Raw genomic sequence first — 16,550 nt, 5'->3', positions numbered from 1 at the left:
TGAGAAGAATGCTAAAGTTGGAATTTTAAGCTCTGTTTTCTAGTTTCTGACATGGGTCTGATTAGTGAGTCTCCATTTTCCTATATGTAAAGTGGGAATGGTATTAATATATAAACAGCAAATACATAATACCATATTAACATCTAATATTAAATGTCCATGCATGGTGAAAAAACTTAGTCTTTCCCTTTCCCTTCTAGCAAGTCCCTACTGTGGGCAGAGCAAGGGGTGGTGCTATGGGGACTGAGATAATGCACAGGTGACAATTAACTAATTAAAAAATTTAGCTTATTTACCTAATACTTTGTGTATTTGCTATAGTCAGATGCTCGCTTGAAGAGATGGGGGCCTGGGGAGAAAAAGAACATCGGTAGTATTGGTTAGGGGTAATATAGATTCACATCTTTTGAACTGGCCATTAATTTGTAGGCTTGGGAATTTTAACTTTAATAAAACTTTTATCTATGATATTTTTCCTTCTAGGGAAGTTGTTCACCAGACCTAGGGCAAAGGGCCAAACCTCACATGTTTCCTTTATCATTTGGCTTCCTGCCTTAGAAGGAAAATTGTTTAGTAGCAGCTAGTGACTTGGTGCACAAAGCCTGAGACGGCCTGGCTGGCTTGCGGGGCACTTGTTGAGCTCCCTGCGCAGTTGCTCCAGTCATAAGTTCATTGTCGGAAGGCTGCAAGTAGCAGTTTTGAAAAACTATTTTCTGTAGGGCTGTTCTCACATTCTGGTTATTTTTGATGCTCTTGATAATAGTAATAATAGTTAATGTCTACTCAGTGTATGTTATGTGCCGGATACTCTGTTAAGTGCTTTTCACATACTCTCTCATTAAATAAATCATTGTATCTACCCTACGACGTGGCTACCACCTGTTTCTTTCTCTGAGTTGTGGGAAGGTGCTTAACTTGCTCACCTGGGTCTTCATCTCTTCCTGTAGAAGAGGAAATCAACAACATGAAGATTGAACTGGAGAAGTACGGGATCCAGATGCCCGCCTTCAGCAAGATCGGGGGCATCCTGGCTAACGAACTCTCAGTGGATGAAGCTGCATGTAAGAAGACATTTTGTTGGTTCAAACAGGATTGTTGCTCCCACTTTCAGTGACGAATGCTATGACGATGGTCTTGGACATTAGGAATTTTGCTAGCAAGTCAGTAGGTGTAGTTTTTTTTTTTAAGCTAGAGAGAAAGAGAGAGTGTGTGTGTGAGCGAGCGAGAGTGTGAGTGGGGAGGGGGCAGAGAGAGAGGAAGAGAGAATCCCGCTGACTGTGGGGCTCAAACCCATGAACCTCATGACCTGAGCCGAGGTTGGACGCCTAATGGACGAGGCCCCCAGGTGCCCCGGTGGATGCAGTGGGAATGCCGCTGCCGTCTTCTGTGCTGCTGTTATTTGGGAGTAAATGATTGGTTCTGATGATCATGAAAGCATTCAGAAATTGAGTTCTACATTTCAGCCCCTCTTGGAGTTTCTTTTTTTTTTTTTTATCATATTTATACGATGAATAAGGGTGAACATTTCCAAAATGTACACTCCTTGCAAGACTCTTTCATGAATATTTCCCTGTGAGACTCCAGACAGCCTTGCAGACGTGGACCACAGGCAGAGCTGGGGCTCTGTGCATCTGAAGGAAGAGACGAGGCTTACGGGACGCAGGGGGCCATTCCTCCAACCCGTCACTGTTCCTCTGTCGTCACGAGCCTTTCTCTGCATCAGGGGGTTTCATGGTGTTTTGTAGGTGTCATGTATGTCCCTTACTCTGCATAACCTCAGTGTTCTAGGTTTTGAATTTTTTTTTTTTTTTTTTTTTTTTTTAGTGCATGCTGCCGTTATTGCCATCAATGAAGCTATTGACCGTAGAATTCCAGCTGACACGTTTGCGGCTCTGAGAAACCCCAACGCCATGCTTGTAAATCTTGAAGATCCCTTGGCTTCCACTTACCAGGATGTGCTTTATCAGGCCAAGCAGGAGAAGATGACAAATGCTAAAAACAGGGTAAGTAATGCAATGTCTGTTCTTTCTATTGTTCAATATAAGTCCATTTTTAAAATCCGTTTTCTGGTAGTATGATTTACACACAATAAGATTCACTCATTTTATATGTATGGTTTGATGAAATTTGACAAATATATATGGTTACTAAACCATCATCCCCAGAGTCCCCAGGTCCCTCTTCACAGGCAGCCTCTGCTGCTCCCTACCCCCTGCCCTTCACCCTACTAGCTAGGCAACCTCCAATCCGAACAGATCGCTATATTTGCCTTTTTAGGACTTATACACAAATGCTAATGGATTTACACAGTATGCAGTCTTTTGTTATTAGATTCCATTTTGACTTTTATTTTATTCTTGAATTTTGTGCAATCCAACGGGAAGCTTGGAGACCCGGTCCTTGGGCGTGCCCATTCTGCTCAGCCTGGGACAAGGATGCAGGCTCACAGCGGGCAGGACAGGGCTCACCCGGGCTTCCTGCTCAGGCTCATGTTCTTCGACTCTAGAAGAATCCTTGGGCTTGTCATTAACAAGTAGATCTGCTCTTTAGGTTTTTAGTTGGTATTTGTGTCGCATCTCACAACAGAATGAAGCGGTGCTTCATTAAGGATTGTAAGCCACACCCTTCCTCTTCATTCTGTTACAGTGGGGGAGAAGTTCAAGTATGTTGCTGTGGGTCTTTCAGAGACCTGATTTATGACACTTTTTACTCATCTTCAGACAGAAAACTCTGAGAGAGAAAGGGACGTTTATGAGGAGCTGCTCACTCAAGCTGAAATTCAAGGCAATATAAACAAAGTCAATAGTAAGTATGTCCCTGAGTCAGGTACCTGGAGGGGTGTTACCGAGTAACGTGAGGGTGGATTTATTCTTGTGCCGATGACATGGTTTAACTTTGTTTATTTTAGATAAGAGTGGGTTTGGTTAGGAACAGTTGCTTATTACTATTTTTTTGTGTTCGCATGTCTGTCTTCTGTCTTAGCTCCTTGTCCTCAGGCAGCCCCTCGCTGCTCTCTCTGCTCACCTGCTCTTGCTTCTGGACTTGCCTTGTTGGCTAATTTCACTCCGTCACCCTGTGTTAGTGCACTTCTTAAAAAATTGAAATAGTGATTTTTCCTAGTTTTAAAGTAATATTACAGTTTTATTTTTCTTTCAGAGAGTAATACAAGTTATCTAGAAGTAAGCAAAAAATACACAAAACATTAGCCCCTCATCCCCTAGAAATAACCACTATTGGCATTTTTATGCATATCCTTTTCAAAACATGTTTTTAAACAGAAAGGAAATGAAAAATGTTTTCTGTATGTATGCATTACATGCTTCTGAGAAATTAATTTCTTGAAAGCATCATTTTAACTTTGTCACTCTTCTGCTAAAGAACCTGCATTAGTCCCTTCCTATTTCCTGGACAGTATGCAGACCCCTAGCCTAGTGGAGTTCTCTATGTGGTATTTTATGGGTAGTACTTTCCATACAAACTCATTTGCCTAATTGTCTCCCATAGTCACTCTATTTCATGACTCATGAAAGAGTTCCATTCTGGAGTGGGTCAGACCTGGGATTTGGTCTCTTGGACTCTTATTTTAAGAAAATTTTTTAGCGTTTATTTATTAAAAAATTTTTTTTAATGTTTTATTTATTTTTGAGAGAGAGAGAGAGAGTGTGTGTGAGCAGGGAAGGATCAGAGAGAGAGGGAGACATAGAATCTGAGACAGACTCCAGGCTCTGAGCTAGCGGTCAGCACAGAGCCTGATGTGGGGCTCGAACTCATGAACTGTGAGATCATGACCTGAGCTGAAGCCAGAGGCTCAACTGACTGAGCCACCCAGGTGCCCCTCTTGGCCTCTTACTAATAGCTCTGTGACCTTGGGCACCTGTGGCACAAGTTGTTATGCAGATGATCAGATAATGTGTGTAAATTATGTGGTATTTACTAAGTCCTCAGTAAGCAGTAGCATTATGATAGCTTTTGCTAATCAGGCATTCTCACTCTAATGCCCTCATCCCTTCTCTCTTAACCTGATTCTGATTATACCCACCATTCAGGGTCCAGCTTGATTCTCACCTGCGCCCTTTCCATCTCTCCCAGCATTTATAGACCACATGGTTTTATATTCAGTTATATGTTGTCTTACAGTGCTTGCCTTCATGTCAGACATCTTTGTAAACTCCTTAAAGTACAGAGTGCTTATGAGTTGTGCTTCCTTTGAGATCCCTGTAACTCCTAGCATAATGGTGACATCTGATTTCAACCAGGCTTGACCTTGTTTTGCTCAGGGTAGTAAGAATAATAATAATAGTAATTCGTGTCCTCTTTGCTCACTGGGAGGCCCTACTTTCTTTCTTGAACCAATATTCTGAATAACTAGAGAGACTTTATTTATTTATAGTTTATTTTGAGAGAGAGAGAGCACAAGCTGGAGAGGGGAAGGTGGGGGAGGGGGAGAATCCCAAGCAGGCGCCACACTGTCAGCGCAGAGCTCTGTGTAGGGCTGGAGCTCACGAACACTCACGAACTGTAAGATCATGATCTGAGCCATAATCAAGAGTTGGACACCTAACTGACTGAGCCACCAGGCGCTTTATAAGATTTTATAATCTTTATAGCGAGCCTTTATAAGATTTTGGCAATTCCATATGATCAGGAACCCTAAATCCTGACCAGGCGTATTTGTAGTCTGTTCCATTCTGGTTCATTTAAGATAATGGTTTTCTGAACAGAGTAGTAGTTCCGTGCCCGTGTGGGTGCTGTGCTGTGTCTGTAGGAATACCCAGGCCAGCGAACGTAAACCAGAGTGTCCTTTTATACCTAGCTGTTTGTGTGGCGAGGAAGTCCAGCGTGTTTCCTGCTGCGGATGGTGCACAAAACACTCTGTTTTACCAAGTTGTTTTTCCTACTGTATTGTTTAGGAGTTTTTAACTGTGATAGCTTGACTTGGCGAAGTCTGTGAGAGTCTGTTATAAACCCGTGAGGGAAGAGCTGTCGTTTATGTTTTTAAAGTGTTGCATTCGTATTCTCACGTGGTCAGAGGAGCCAAAAAACTACAAATTCCTTCAAATAGCTTTCAACATGGTACAGAAGACAGGGCAACTTGCTTAAGACAAAGTATCAAAGTTTGTATGGGGTGCTTCCTAGAATAAAGAAGGGAAAGATGACTTCTCTCTGGAGGTTTGTAGAGAAGCCTTCTCGGGATAAATAAGGGAGGATGAGGCAGGATTCCTCATGGAGGCACAATCTTTTTTTTCTTCTTTTAAATTTTTATTTTGAGAGAGAGAGTGAGAGCGAGCACGGGTGAATGAGGGAGGGACAGAGAGAGGAGACACAGAATCTGAAGCAGGCTTCAGGCTCCGACCTGTCAGCACAGAGCCCGACGCGGGGCTCAAACCCATGAACCGTGAGACCAGGACCCTAGCTGAAGTCAGAAGTCCAGCTGACTGAGCCACCAGGCGCCCCAAGGCACGATTTTTTCTCATCTAGAGCAGGTCTGAAGCAAGAAGTTGTGTGCTAGGACGATAGAGGAACTTTAGATCCCAGGAATTCTCTTAACATAATTTATAGATAAGATTCTTTCTCTAGGGCTGTGAGAACCAGCAATGAAGCCAGTGCCCCAGGAGAAAGCTGCAGGCCAAGTACTTACAAATGAGAAAAAGTTTTTTTTTTTTTTTGTCAATTTTTTTAATGTTTTATTTATTTTTGATACAGAGAGAGACAGAGCATGAGAGGGGAAGGGGCAGAGAGAGAAGGAGACACAGAACCGGAAGCAGGCTCCAGGCTCTGAGCTAGCCGTCAGCACAGAGCCTGATGCGGGGCTCGAACCCACGAACGTGAGATCTGACCTGAGCCAAAGCCGGAGGCTCAACCGACTGAGCCACCCAGGCGCCCCGAGAAAAAGTTTTTATTTTACTTTTTAAGTAGAATAAGAAAAAGTAATTAAAGCTTAGTGGAAGAAAATATTTAAATAATGTTCTAAATGTTATCATTTTTATAGTATAAACGTTAGTAAATGTTTATTTAAATATTTACATATTTATGTAGTAAGTTTATGGTTCCAGTAAAAGCATAAATGACTAGATGCTTTTGTAGATAGATAATCTGAGATTCTCCTTTGCAAACCAAGAGAAAGCCTGGTGGTTACCTGATATCGTTTATTTCTGTCCCCATTCCCGTAAAAGCTCCACAAAGACAGAGATTATTTACTTGGCTCAGCACTGTATTTGCAGCATAGAGCAGGTGCTCAGTTGGCTAATGGTCACAGAGACCCGTAGCCCTGACTGAAACAGCTGTCGCCTTGGTGCAGTAATGAATTAGCTGAACTACGGAAGAAGTGAATAGTCTCTTAGGAGTCTACGGTGAGACCACACATCCATTGAAATTTAAAAACTTTCTTTTTTTTCCTTTCTTTTTGACAACTTATATTAATTTTTTCTAATGAAAAGATTAAATAAGTGCTGCCATGCCCCAAATATTTTGATTGTTGGTATGTTACTATTGATTTTACTACTTTGGTGATAAAATCAGCTGTTCACCCCTGGGTGGAGTATGGAGGGAGAGTTCTTTTCCTTCTAAAAGTCAGGGAACTGAAAATTGTACAGTAATTATCGTTTCGCAGTGGCTATTATTTCTGAAGTCAGAAAATACTGTATTCTGACATCCAACCTAATGCCGTATTTATTTTACAATATGCAGAGTGCTTGCATGTATTTTGATCTTATTTCATCTTAACAATAACACTATGAGGAAGGTGTCTTGATTCTTTTCAGGTAAAGGAACATCCAGGTTTTCGCTAGAAAAGATGTAAAAGACCTTGTGTGACCTCAGGTTCTGTGACTAGAAGTAGGAAGATCGAGCAGGTGTAGACAGCCCCCTTCCATTCCACACGGTCGCACGCCCTTGCTGTCTGGGCCCTGACTCCTGGGCCGAGGGTGTTTAGAGTCAGCGGGGTAATGAAGGATGCGGACTGATGCTCTGAAGCCTGGGTGGATTTTCGTGGGGAAAGAGGAATGTGTTCCGTGTCGACACCAGGGTCAAAGCTTGAACAGTTTCTTTTGTTTTTTGTTTTTAAACAAAATTGCCCAAAGATGTAGTAAGTTGCCACGGGAGAAACTTTCTCCTGTGTAGTAGTTTAGGCAACAGTTTGGCATTTAGAGGGAACTTATACATAACTGGTTTGTATTGGTGCCTCTTTTAGTGCTACCCATATTGGTGCCAGGATGTCTACATCTGGAAGCTTTTAAGTAGGCCTGAGGCACGGTCCAGGAATCTGTTAGCTCTGATGAGCAGCCCGGCTCGGGACCCCGGACTTGGTGACTTTAAGGTTCTCTTCCAATGCCAAGATCTTGTGCTTCTGCGATAGTCCACAATAAAGGCCATCTGAATAATATTTCTCTCATCTGAAATTGACATTGGTTTGGGGGAAGGAAAAATATTCTCAACTGTGATGTTCACAAAGTGTTTTCTTAAGCTTTGGCCTTTTTTCCTCCTCAGCTGCTTCTGCATTAGCAAATGTGGACGTGGCCTTGGAGCAGGGAGCTGCACTGGCCTTGTTCAAGGCTCTGCAGTCCCCAGCGCTGGGCCTTCGAGGGCTGCAGCAGCAGAACAGTGACTGGTACCTCAAGCAGCTCCTGAGCGACAGACAGCAGAAGAGACAGGTAAAAGTGTCCTGGGTCCAGCCCGGGAGCATTCACATTTAGCCATTCGAATCCTATGCTGTCGTTTAAAGATATTTATGGAGTCTTTTCCCCCCTATAGTTGTAGTATTACCTATAGTTTTTAGTATAACTTTTTCTCCTGCATATAAACGCAGATTTTTTATTTACTAAAAATAATATTTTTTAATGTGTATTTATTTTTGAGAGAGAGAGAGAGAGTGTGTGTGAGCAGGGAGGGGCAGAGAGAGAGAGAGGGAAACACAGAATCTGAAGCAGGCTCCGGGCTCTGAGCTGTCAGCCTGATGCAGGGCTTGAACTCATGAACCAGAAGATCATGCCCTGTGCCAAAGTTGGATATTTAACCAACTCAGCCACCCATGTGCCCCTAAATGTAGGTTTTTAAAATATCCTCAAGTGGGTGCCTGGGTGGCTAGTTGGTTGAGAGTCTGACTTTTCATCTCAGCTCAGGTCTTGCTCTCCGGTCCTGAGTTCAAGCCCAGCAGTAGGCTTAAAGCCTACTTAAGGAAAAAAAAAAAAAGTCCTTGGGTAAAATGCACATTATTTTTAGCTCTCTCTTGCTCTCAGAGTTGTCAATCCTCTTAAACTGTCGTTTCCCGCAGGCCGTCCGTTGGGCTGTACCTATCTGTCAGCCAACCGGCAGGGCAGAGAATCGGCAGGGCAGAGAATCGGCACGGGTTCTTTTCCTGAGGGAGGGAGAGAAAAATAGGGCAGGAGGGAGACGCAGAGAGTGAAGACAGCACACAGTTTCCGATCAAGCCTCTAGCTTCTTTATTTTTCTTCTTCTCTCTCATTAAGAAAATAATTCCTCTTATATAGAATTTTGGGGCGGGGAACTGCCCTGGGTCGGTTGTCAGGTAAACAGAGTCAAATGCATATCAAAAGAAGTGCCCAGACTTGCCTCTGCAATGCTGGGGAGGGGGAGCTAGCGCTGAATAATCCAAAATGCGGTTTTGATCTTTTGTGCACCTTGGCCAAATCCACGTCTGGCGCAGCAAGACAGTCGCCAAAAATTATTTTGACCAGGAAATGGCAATCTCCAGCCTCCAGATGCAAATCTTGTTTACTGGTTCACTCCCCGGAGAGTGATAATCCTTGCCTGAGGCAGCCAGAAAACTTGGCGGGTCTCTACATTAAACAAATACACTCACCCTCCAAACCTGACCACCCTTTCCCTGAAGCATCCTTCTTAATCCCCCAACTACAAGCCATTGAGGAACACTGGAATCTTTTCTGCGTTCTTACTTTAGGAATTTCTACTTAAAAGAAAACACACGTCACTAGTTTCCTCTGGCCAGCACTGGGAAAGTACTTAACGTGCAATAAAAGTACACTGTGCAATTGTACTTAGCGGGTTTTTTAGAACAAATATGAGTGCTTTCTTTTTTGTCTGAATGAGGACAGTGTACATTTTACAGATTCCCACCATATGTCAGCCATAGTAAGCAGCATCAGTGTGCCAACGAGTCTACAAACATCTCGTCTCAATATTTTGATGCTTCTCACAAACTATTTTTGTAAATGTACTGGTATCTGGTAAGTCACTCTACCGCAGATTTGGCAAAGGCTTTGGCTCCAACCAGGACTGCCACTTTGCACGTAGCCTGAAGCTGTCACTTAGGCCCATGGTTCTTTGTCCCTGTGACTGTTGTCAGGGTACAACGAGTGTAAGGCCTGGAGGCATAGGCATGAGGATCTTTATATAAATGCTCTTTGCTTGGGGCGCCTGGGTGACTCAGTCACTTGGAGTTGGTGACTCTTGGTTTCGACTCAGGTCACGATCTCAGTTTGTGAGATTGAGATTGAGCCGTATCAGGCTCCACCCTGACAGCTCGGAACCTGCTTGAGATCCTCTCCCTCCCTGAATGTCTCTCTGAACCTCCCCCACTTGTGCGTGTGCTCCCTCCCTCCATCCCTCCCTCCCTCAAAATAAATAAATTTAAGAAAAACTTAAAAAAAATGGTCTTTTCTTTTCTCAGGGTGGCCAGGCCGACCCCCTGCAGAAGGAGGAGCTGCAGTCTGGAGTAGACGCCGCCAACAGTGCTGCCCAGCAGTACCAGAGAAGTACGAGTCCTCCCCGAGATGCGGAGTAGGGCTCCCATCACAAGGGGCGTCCGAGGCCAGGCTCCGTCACTCCTCGCCCCCTCCCCAGGCCTGCTTGCTGCCACCCACCCCCAAAGGCCTCTGGTGCGGTGGCTCCTCTAGTTTTCAGAGTAGAACTGAGTCCGTGGAGGCTCGCTGGGCTGGGAAGCACTTGATGGTCGGAGGAGGTGAGGCTTAGGTGCTTGACCAGTAAGCTCTGGATGGAGGAGAAGGATGCTCCTAGCGTGGGACAGAGGAAGTGTGAGTAGAGGTGTAAAAGGTGAAACAGGTCTGGAGCCAGTGGTGGTTAGAGTAACGTTTTTTTACGTGTTTGGAGCTGAGCTGTGTAAGATAAAGGCTCGGAAAGACTGTGGAAACCTTTGCATGGCAGCTTCCGGAGCTGGTACTCCATTTGCCAGGCTGTGTGGGGTGGCAGAGATGTTTTCGAAAGAGAGTTACAGTGTCAGTTGGAGTGGAGGGAAAACGTGGGTGAGGAGAACAGGAGGTCATCCTTTTAAACGGCTTCCTGGAGTTACTGTTGGCCTGGCCTGTACCTCACCTTCACACAACCGGGGAGGCTGTTTGGAAAGATGAAACTTCCCCTTCGAACATTATGGCTAATAGTTTATCCACAGACTAGAACTTTCTTCCATGGAAACTGTGTCTCCTTTCCCTTGGGCTTCCTGTGCCAGCTGCACTCTGACCTGTTTTCTGCCCAGGACTGGCGGCTGTGGCGGCCATCAATGCTGCAATCCAGAAGGGTGTGGCCGAGAAGACGGTTCTGGAGCTCATGAACCCCGAGGCCCAGCTGCCCCAGGTGTATCCCTTTGCTGCCGATCTTTATCAGAAAGAGCTGGCCGCGCTGCAGCAGCAGAGTCCCGAGGTGAGTCGGCGCCCGGCCCGGCCTGCTGGTGGGCCGCACGGAGCAGCCGCGGGCGGATCCCCGCCCCTCGGTGCGGTGGTAGGGCCTCTCCTCTCCTCCCCTCCCCTCCCCTCCCCTCCCCTCCCCTTTAGTAAACCAGAAACTTAGACTTCTTATGCCTTTATTCTACTTGTAACCTTGCTTGGTGTCCAAGAATGTCTCTCCCCCTCCCCCCTCCCCGTACAGCACAACCTCACCCACCCCGAGCTCTCCGTCGCCGTGGAGATGTTGTCCTCGGTGGCCCTGATCAACAGGGCGCTGGAGTCGGGGGACATGAACACGGTGTGGAAGCAGTTGAGCAGCTCCGTGACAGGCCTCACCAACATCGAAGAAGAAAACTGTCAGAGGTGGGTGCCCGGAGCCTCAGACGGCCGCTGCTCTCGCTGGGGCTGGTCCCTGGTCACCTGCATTCCTGTCTTCAAGCATCGTGACCTTCGTGTGATCTTTTTTTTTTCCTATTTTGATTCATTTTATTTTGTTAATTACTATTCTGGACAATGTAATATAGTAAATTACCTGTATCACGACACCCCACTCCTGAATATATAAGTGTGCTTATCTAAAACAGTGAGGGTGTTTATTTTGTAGCCATAATAGTGCCGTCTTCTCCCCCGACAAAATAGGAATTCATCTTTGATATCTTCTGAGCCTCGTCCGTTTTCATACTGCTTCACTTGCTCCCAAACTGCCCTTCCCCCCCGGTCCCTTCAAACCAGGACCGAGTGCAGGACCGTGTGCTCCATCTAACTGTTGTTTCCCTTGGCTTCGTTTTCATTCTTTACTGGTTAGAGATGAGGCCAATTTGTAGCAAATGTTCCGTCTTCTGGTTCTGGTTGCTTCCTGATATTTGGCTTATTCCTGTAAATTGGAAATTACATCTAAAAGTTTATCAAGATTCAAGCCAGCATATACAACATGAAACATGTGTATTTCACATTTTCTCATAACTGGAGTCAAAAAACCTACGTGCGTCATCATTAGAGATACTAAGATTGATCCTTGAATTGGGGAGACAACTTATTCCTCTAATGTATATTTATGTTTTTTCCTTCGCATAATCTCTTTGTACCTCTGCACCACGAAAATATCCAGTTCCCCTTTAACCATCACCTCGTATTTTTAACCCTGGTTGATAATCCTTATCTAAATCAGTACTTACTGTTTAGTAAGGGTTGCTTAATGATGATCTCTCTTTTTTTTTTTTTTTTTAAGTAAACTCTGCACCCAATGTGGGGCTTGAACCCCCATCCCAAGATCAAGAGTCACACGGCCTACTGACTGAGCTGCCGGAGACCGTTAATGATGATATTTTGATTTATCATTCCTTCTACATTTGTTAGCTGGTGCATGGCCTTGGGTTTTTTTTTTTTTTTTTTTGTCTTTAGATGAATTGTTTGAGATATTGCCTCTGATTATTAGTCGGCGATACCTGGAATTTAGCACACGTAACAGGCTGTTGTCGTGCTAAGCGAAATAAGTCAGGCGGAGAAGGACAGACACCATATGATTGCACTCATGGGTCTAACAGGAGAACAGGAGAAACCTAATGGAGGACCAGGGGGAGGGGAAGAGGGAAAGAGGTGGAGAGAGAGAGGAACGCAAAACTTGAGAGACCATTGAATGCTGAAAATGAACTGAGGGTTGAAGGGGGAGGGGGGGAAGAGGCGGTAGTGATGGAGGAGGGCACTTGTGGGGAAGAGCACTGGGTGTTGTTTGGAAACCAATTTGACAATAAACTATTTAAAAAAAAAGAATAAATGATATCCCAGGGCACCTGGCTGGCTCAATCGCTAGAGCGTACAACTGTTGGACTTGGGGTTGTGAGTTCAGGCCCCACATTGGGTTGTAGAGGTTAATAAAGAAAAAAAATAAACTTTAAAAGAAGAAAAGGGAAGAAGCAGCGATACCCTTAACATTTTCACATTTTGTTGAAGGTAACTCCCAGTCCGAGTTGTCCTCCAGAGCATGTCAGACTGTTGGGATCCCTTAGCTGTCTTTGCTCCTTGGATACTTTGTTCTCAGTCTTCTCATTCCTGTCATCTGTGACAATCCTGAAGGTCCCCCCCTCCCTGCCCTTTTTTTAAATGTTATTTATTTTGAGAGAGAGAGTGCACGTGCACACGCAGGGATGGCAGAGAGAGAGAATCCCAAGCAGGCCCCACACTGAAAGCACAGAGCCCGATGTGGGGCTTGATCCCATAAACTGTGAGATTATGACCTGAGCTGAAACGCTTACCCGACTGAGCCACCCAGGTGCCCCCTGAAAGTCCCTTTTCTTATGTTGTCCTTTATTGTCTTTTTTGTTTGGGGAATGGGGCAGGTATCTCGATGAGCTGATGAAACTGAAAACTCAGGCACATGCAGAAAATAACGAATTTATCACATGGAATGACATTCAAGCTTGTGTGGACCACGTGAATCTGGTGGTACAGGAGGAGCATGAGAGTGAGTGATCTATTCACTTACCCCTAAAATAATGGCGCAGTTAAACACAGTGTGATTCCATGAACTGATTCTGAACACTACTTCTAGAATTTTGGAAAGTGTGTGTGTGTGTCTCTCTCTCTCAAAAAGCTGAGGTTGGATATTATTTTCAAAACACAACTGCTACAATTAGGTATGTGTATAATAAAAACTAAGATATTCAGAACACCACTTGAACACGATCTTTCATCTTTAAATGCGTTGTAAGCAGCGGCTCCGACACTGCCTGGAGTCAGGTCACCCTGCATGGGCGCAGGGCACAGTCGTCCTGCAGACGCCTCTCATTTTGGACACCAGCCCCAAAGTCTTAGGAGTTCCTGGGTCACCACACTTCTGAACAACTGGCTGTAAATTGAGAGGTTCCCTCAACTTGCCCTGCCCACCAGGTTCAGTAATTTGCTAGAGTGACCTGCAGAACTCAGGGAAGAGCCTAGATTTATGCTCATAGTTTTACTATAAAGCATACAAATCAGAAGTGGTCAGAAAAGGAGACCTGTAGGGTGTCTGGTACGGTCCCAGATGTAAAGCTTATGTGTTTGGGACGTGAATCACAACCAGGGCGGCTCACCTGAGCTTTGGGTATCTAGGGTTTTTAAGGGGCTTCATTACCTGTGAAGGATCGGTAGTTGGCCATGTAATTGAACTCGGTTTCTAGTCTGCCTCCCCTCCCTGGAGATGGGCAGGCGGGGCTGGTCCCACAGTGCCCGGGGCTCGGAGCCCCAGTATTCTGACCACATGCTTGGTCTCGCCAGCGTGACCAGCCCCCATCCTGAGACCCTCTAGGGGCCCCTGGTTCGCATAGACTCGGGTTGGCCCGGGAAGCCCGGCACGAATAACACAGAGAATCTTACCATTTAGGAAATTCTACAGGGTTTAGAGGCTCCATCCCAGAAACTGGGGTCAAAGGTCAGCCACATTTTTATTATACCACAGAGTCCTTTCAGAAGTAGTGCAGCTGCCTGAGATCCCTAAGGAGTGAATGTTTTTAGTTTTAATTTGTTTAATTTGTATTTCCTGTGAGAAGAATTCCGTGAAAAGAGCCTGGCGTTGGGGTGGGGGAGCCCTGGGGTGGGCACCTGCCATCGGCCACTTGTTCGCAGTGTGATCTTGAAGAGGAAGGCTCCAAGCCTAGTCTTTTCGTACGTAAAAATGTTGATCAGGTGACTTTTTATGGTTCCTTGAACTCTGACCTTGTGTGAATCAAAAATGGTTTTGATTACACCCTGCAAAGTCCTTGAAAGCTATATTATTAAAACCAGTTACGTCAAAATTCCCTCTACTTTTTAGGTAGAGCAGTTAAAAATAAAACAAGACTTGATTTTTCAGTGGCAATATGGATACCAGGGAGTTTACTTGAGATGAAATCTTACTGAAATTAAAAAAAAATTAAATGCTGCTTAATAGTATAAGTGGCAAATTATAATTTGAATCATGGTGATGCTTGGGTAGACTTGCAGTTACTTAGCATGTTTAAAGATTGATTTGTCTACATAATTTCTTAATTAAAAACAATAACCTTTGTCCCTTCGTATTTAGGGATTTTAGCCATTGGTTTAATTAACGAAGCCCTGGATGAAGGTGACGCCCAGAAGACTCTGAAGGCCTTGCAGATCCCTGCAGCCAAACTCGAGGGAGTCCTTGCAGAAGTGGCCCAGCATTACCAGGACACGCTCATCAGAGCCAAGAGAGAGAAAGCCCAGGTGAGTGGCACTGAAATTGTTCCTTTCCGATCAGAGAGTGTCATCCCTCCTGGAGCCAAGCTGAGAGGTAGGATGTCTCCCTTTGACTGCTTTCTGGCACCTGCAGATTCAGAGCCCTAGGGGGACATGAGATGTGACAGTACATGTTTGGGTGTTTCTGTGGTTCTTTGTTGTTACTGTTATAGGCACATCTCTTGTGTCTCTTTAAGTAAATTCTGTGTTGGAATATAAGATGCCAAAATTGTGTAAATTACATAAGTTGCATAAGTACACGTGAGAATTAAAAGTAGCATGAATTTTCATGCGTGAGCATACCTGTGTAATTGGTCCCCGGATTATGAGAAGCGTAACAGAATTGTCCACCCTCTCCTTTTCCGCCCTTGTCCGTCAGCCACTCAGCCACCTGCTGGGAACCACTACCCTGACATTTAACCCCACGGTTGAGTTTTGCCTGTTTTTGAATTGTATTTGAACTGTACGTAAGTAACATTTTCTACTCTCTTGTATCTGGTTTCTTTTGGCCAACATAGTGAAATTCATCTGTGTGGCTGCAGGAAATGAGAGTTTGTTAGTTCTCATTGTCGTGCTATTCTGTCGTGTGGTTGTATATTCTGTCTTTGGTAAATTTTGGGTTTCCCACTTTTTGGCTATTGCAAGCAGTGCTTCTTAGTACATGTCTCTTGGTAAATATATGCATCATTTCTATCAATTAGGTGCACGTTTAGGAGTAGAATGCATGGGTCGTAGGGAATGCACATAAGCTGTAGTAGATAGACGCTGTGTGAGGTTTTATAATACCATTATTGAGGTATAACCCCCATACCGTAGCTCTCACCATTTCAAAGTGTACAATTCAGTGGTTTTTATTCCGTTCACAGAATTGTGTGATCATCTCCACAATCAGTTTTAGAAGGTTTTTATCACCCCAGAAAAAAACCTGGTGCTCATCAGTCACTTCTTGTTTTCCGTTAGCCTCTCATCTCAGCCCAGGGCAGCCAGCAGTCTACCTCTGCCCATGGATTGGCCTGTTCTGGTCACATCGTCTGTGTGGACGCATCCGACGTGTGGTCCTCGCGATGGGCTTCTTTCGTTCAGCTTGGTTTATCCAAGTTGTAGCACGTGCTGGGAGCACATCATTTCTTTTTGCTGTCCAGTTAGATTCCACTGTTGGGCTGCACTGCATTTTCCTTACCCATTCATGAGTTGATGGACACATGGGCTGTTTCTACTTTGTGGCTATTAGGAGTAACGCTGCTATGAACATAAAAGGTTTTGTGGGTGATTGTAACACAAACAGATCTTCTAAAAAGTTAGTCTTACCTCTCAGCCAGTTTGTTGAGGAAGTGGACAGGATTTGTATCTCTTTTGTCATGTTGCTGCAGCTTTGTATATAGTAGCCCTTAGATGTTGGTTGAATGATTAAAACATAACTACTTCTGTTTTTTAATTGTGACTGATCTTTTAGTTTCTTCTAACTAACAACAATTAGATAGGGAGCACCACGCCTTTCTTTTCTGACTTAGAGGATCCCTGCAGTAAGTCTGGTAGCAAGCAGAAGAACTAAAAGAAAAAACAAATTTTTTAAAATTTTATTTTTAAGGAATCTCTACACCTAATGATGGCTCGAACTCACAACCCTGAGATCGGGAGTCGCTCTACTGACAGGATCAGCCAGGTGCCCCCACCCCCATGAAA

General features: G+C 44.6%; 1 protein-coding gene across 2 annotated transcripts in view; it reads left to right on the top strand.

Moving 5' to 3' along the window:
- IQGAP1 (IQ motif containing GTPase activating protein 1) overlaps positions 1-16,550 on the top strand; it is a 97,217-nt gene that overhangs the window by 40,252 nt on the left and 40,415 nt on the right. For both annotated transcript variants that reach the window (XM_029952557.1, XM_029952558.1), the window contains exons 6-14: positions 948-1,061; positions 1,825-2,003; positions 2,721-2,805; positions 7,486-7,649; positions 9,647-9,731; positions 10,469-10,632; positions 10,858-11,018; positions 12,992-13,116; positions 14,692-14,855. In XM_029952557.1, the coding sequence (XP_029808417.1) occupies positions 948-1,061; positions 1,825-2,003; positions 2,721-2,805; positions 7,486-7,649; positions 9,647-9,731; positions 10,469-10,632; positions 10,858-11,018; positions 12,992-13,116; positions 14,692-14,855 (1,241 nt within the window). The remainder of the gene's footprint in view (positions 1-947; positions 1,062-1,824; positions 2,004-2,720; positions 2,806-7,485; positions 7,650-9,646; positions 9,732-10,468; positions 10,633-10,857; positions 11,019-12,991; positions 13,117-14,691; positions 14,856-16,550) is intronic.

Source organism: Suricata suricatta, chromosome 9 (genome assembly GCF_006229205.1).
Source record: "Suricata suricatta isolate VVHF042 chromosome 9, meerkat_22Aug2017_6uvM2_HiC, whole genome shotgun sequence".
NCBI classification, from domain to species: Eukaryota; Metazoa; Chordata; class Mammalia; order Carnivora; family Herpestidae; genus Suricata; species Suricata suricatta.
The sequence above is the reverse complement of the archived record's forward strand: the minus strand, read 5'-3'. Positions and strand labels throughout refer to the sequence as shown.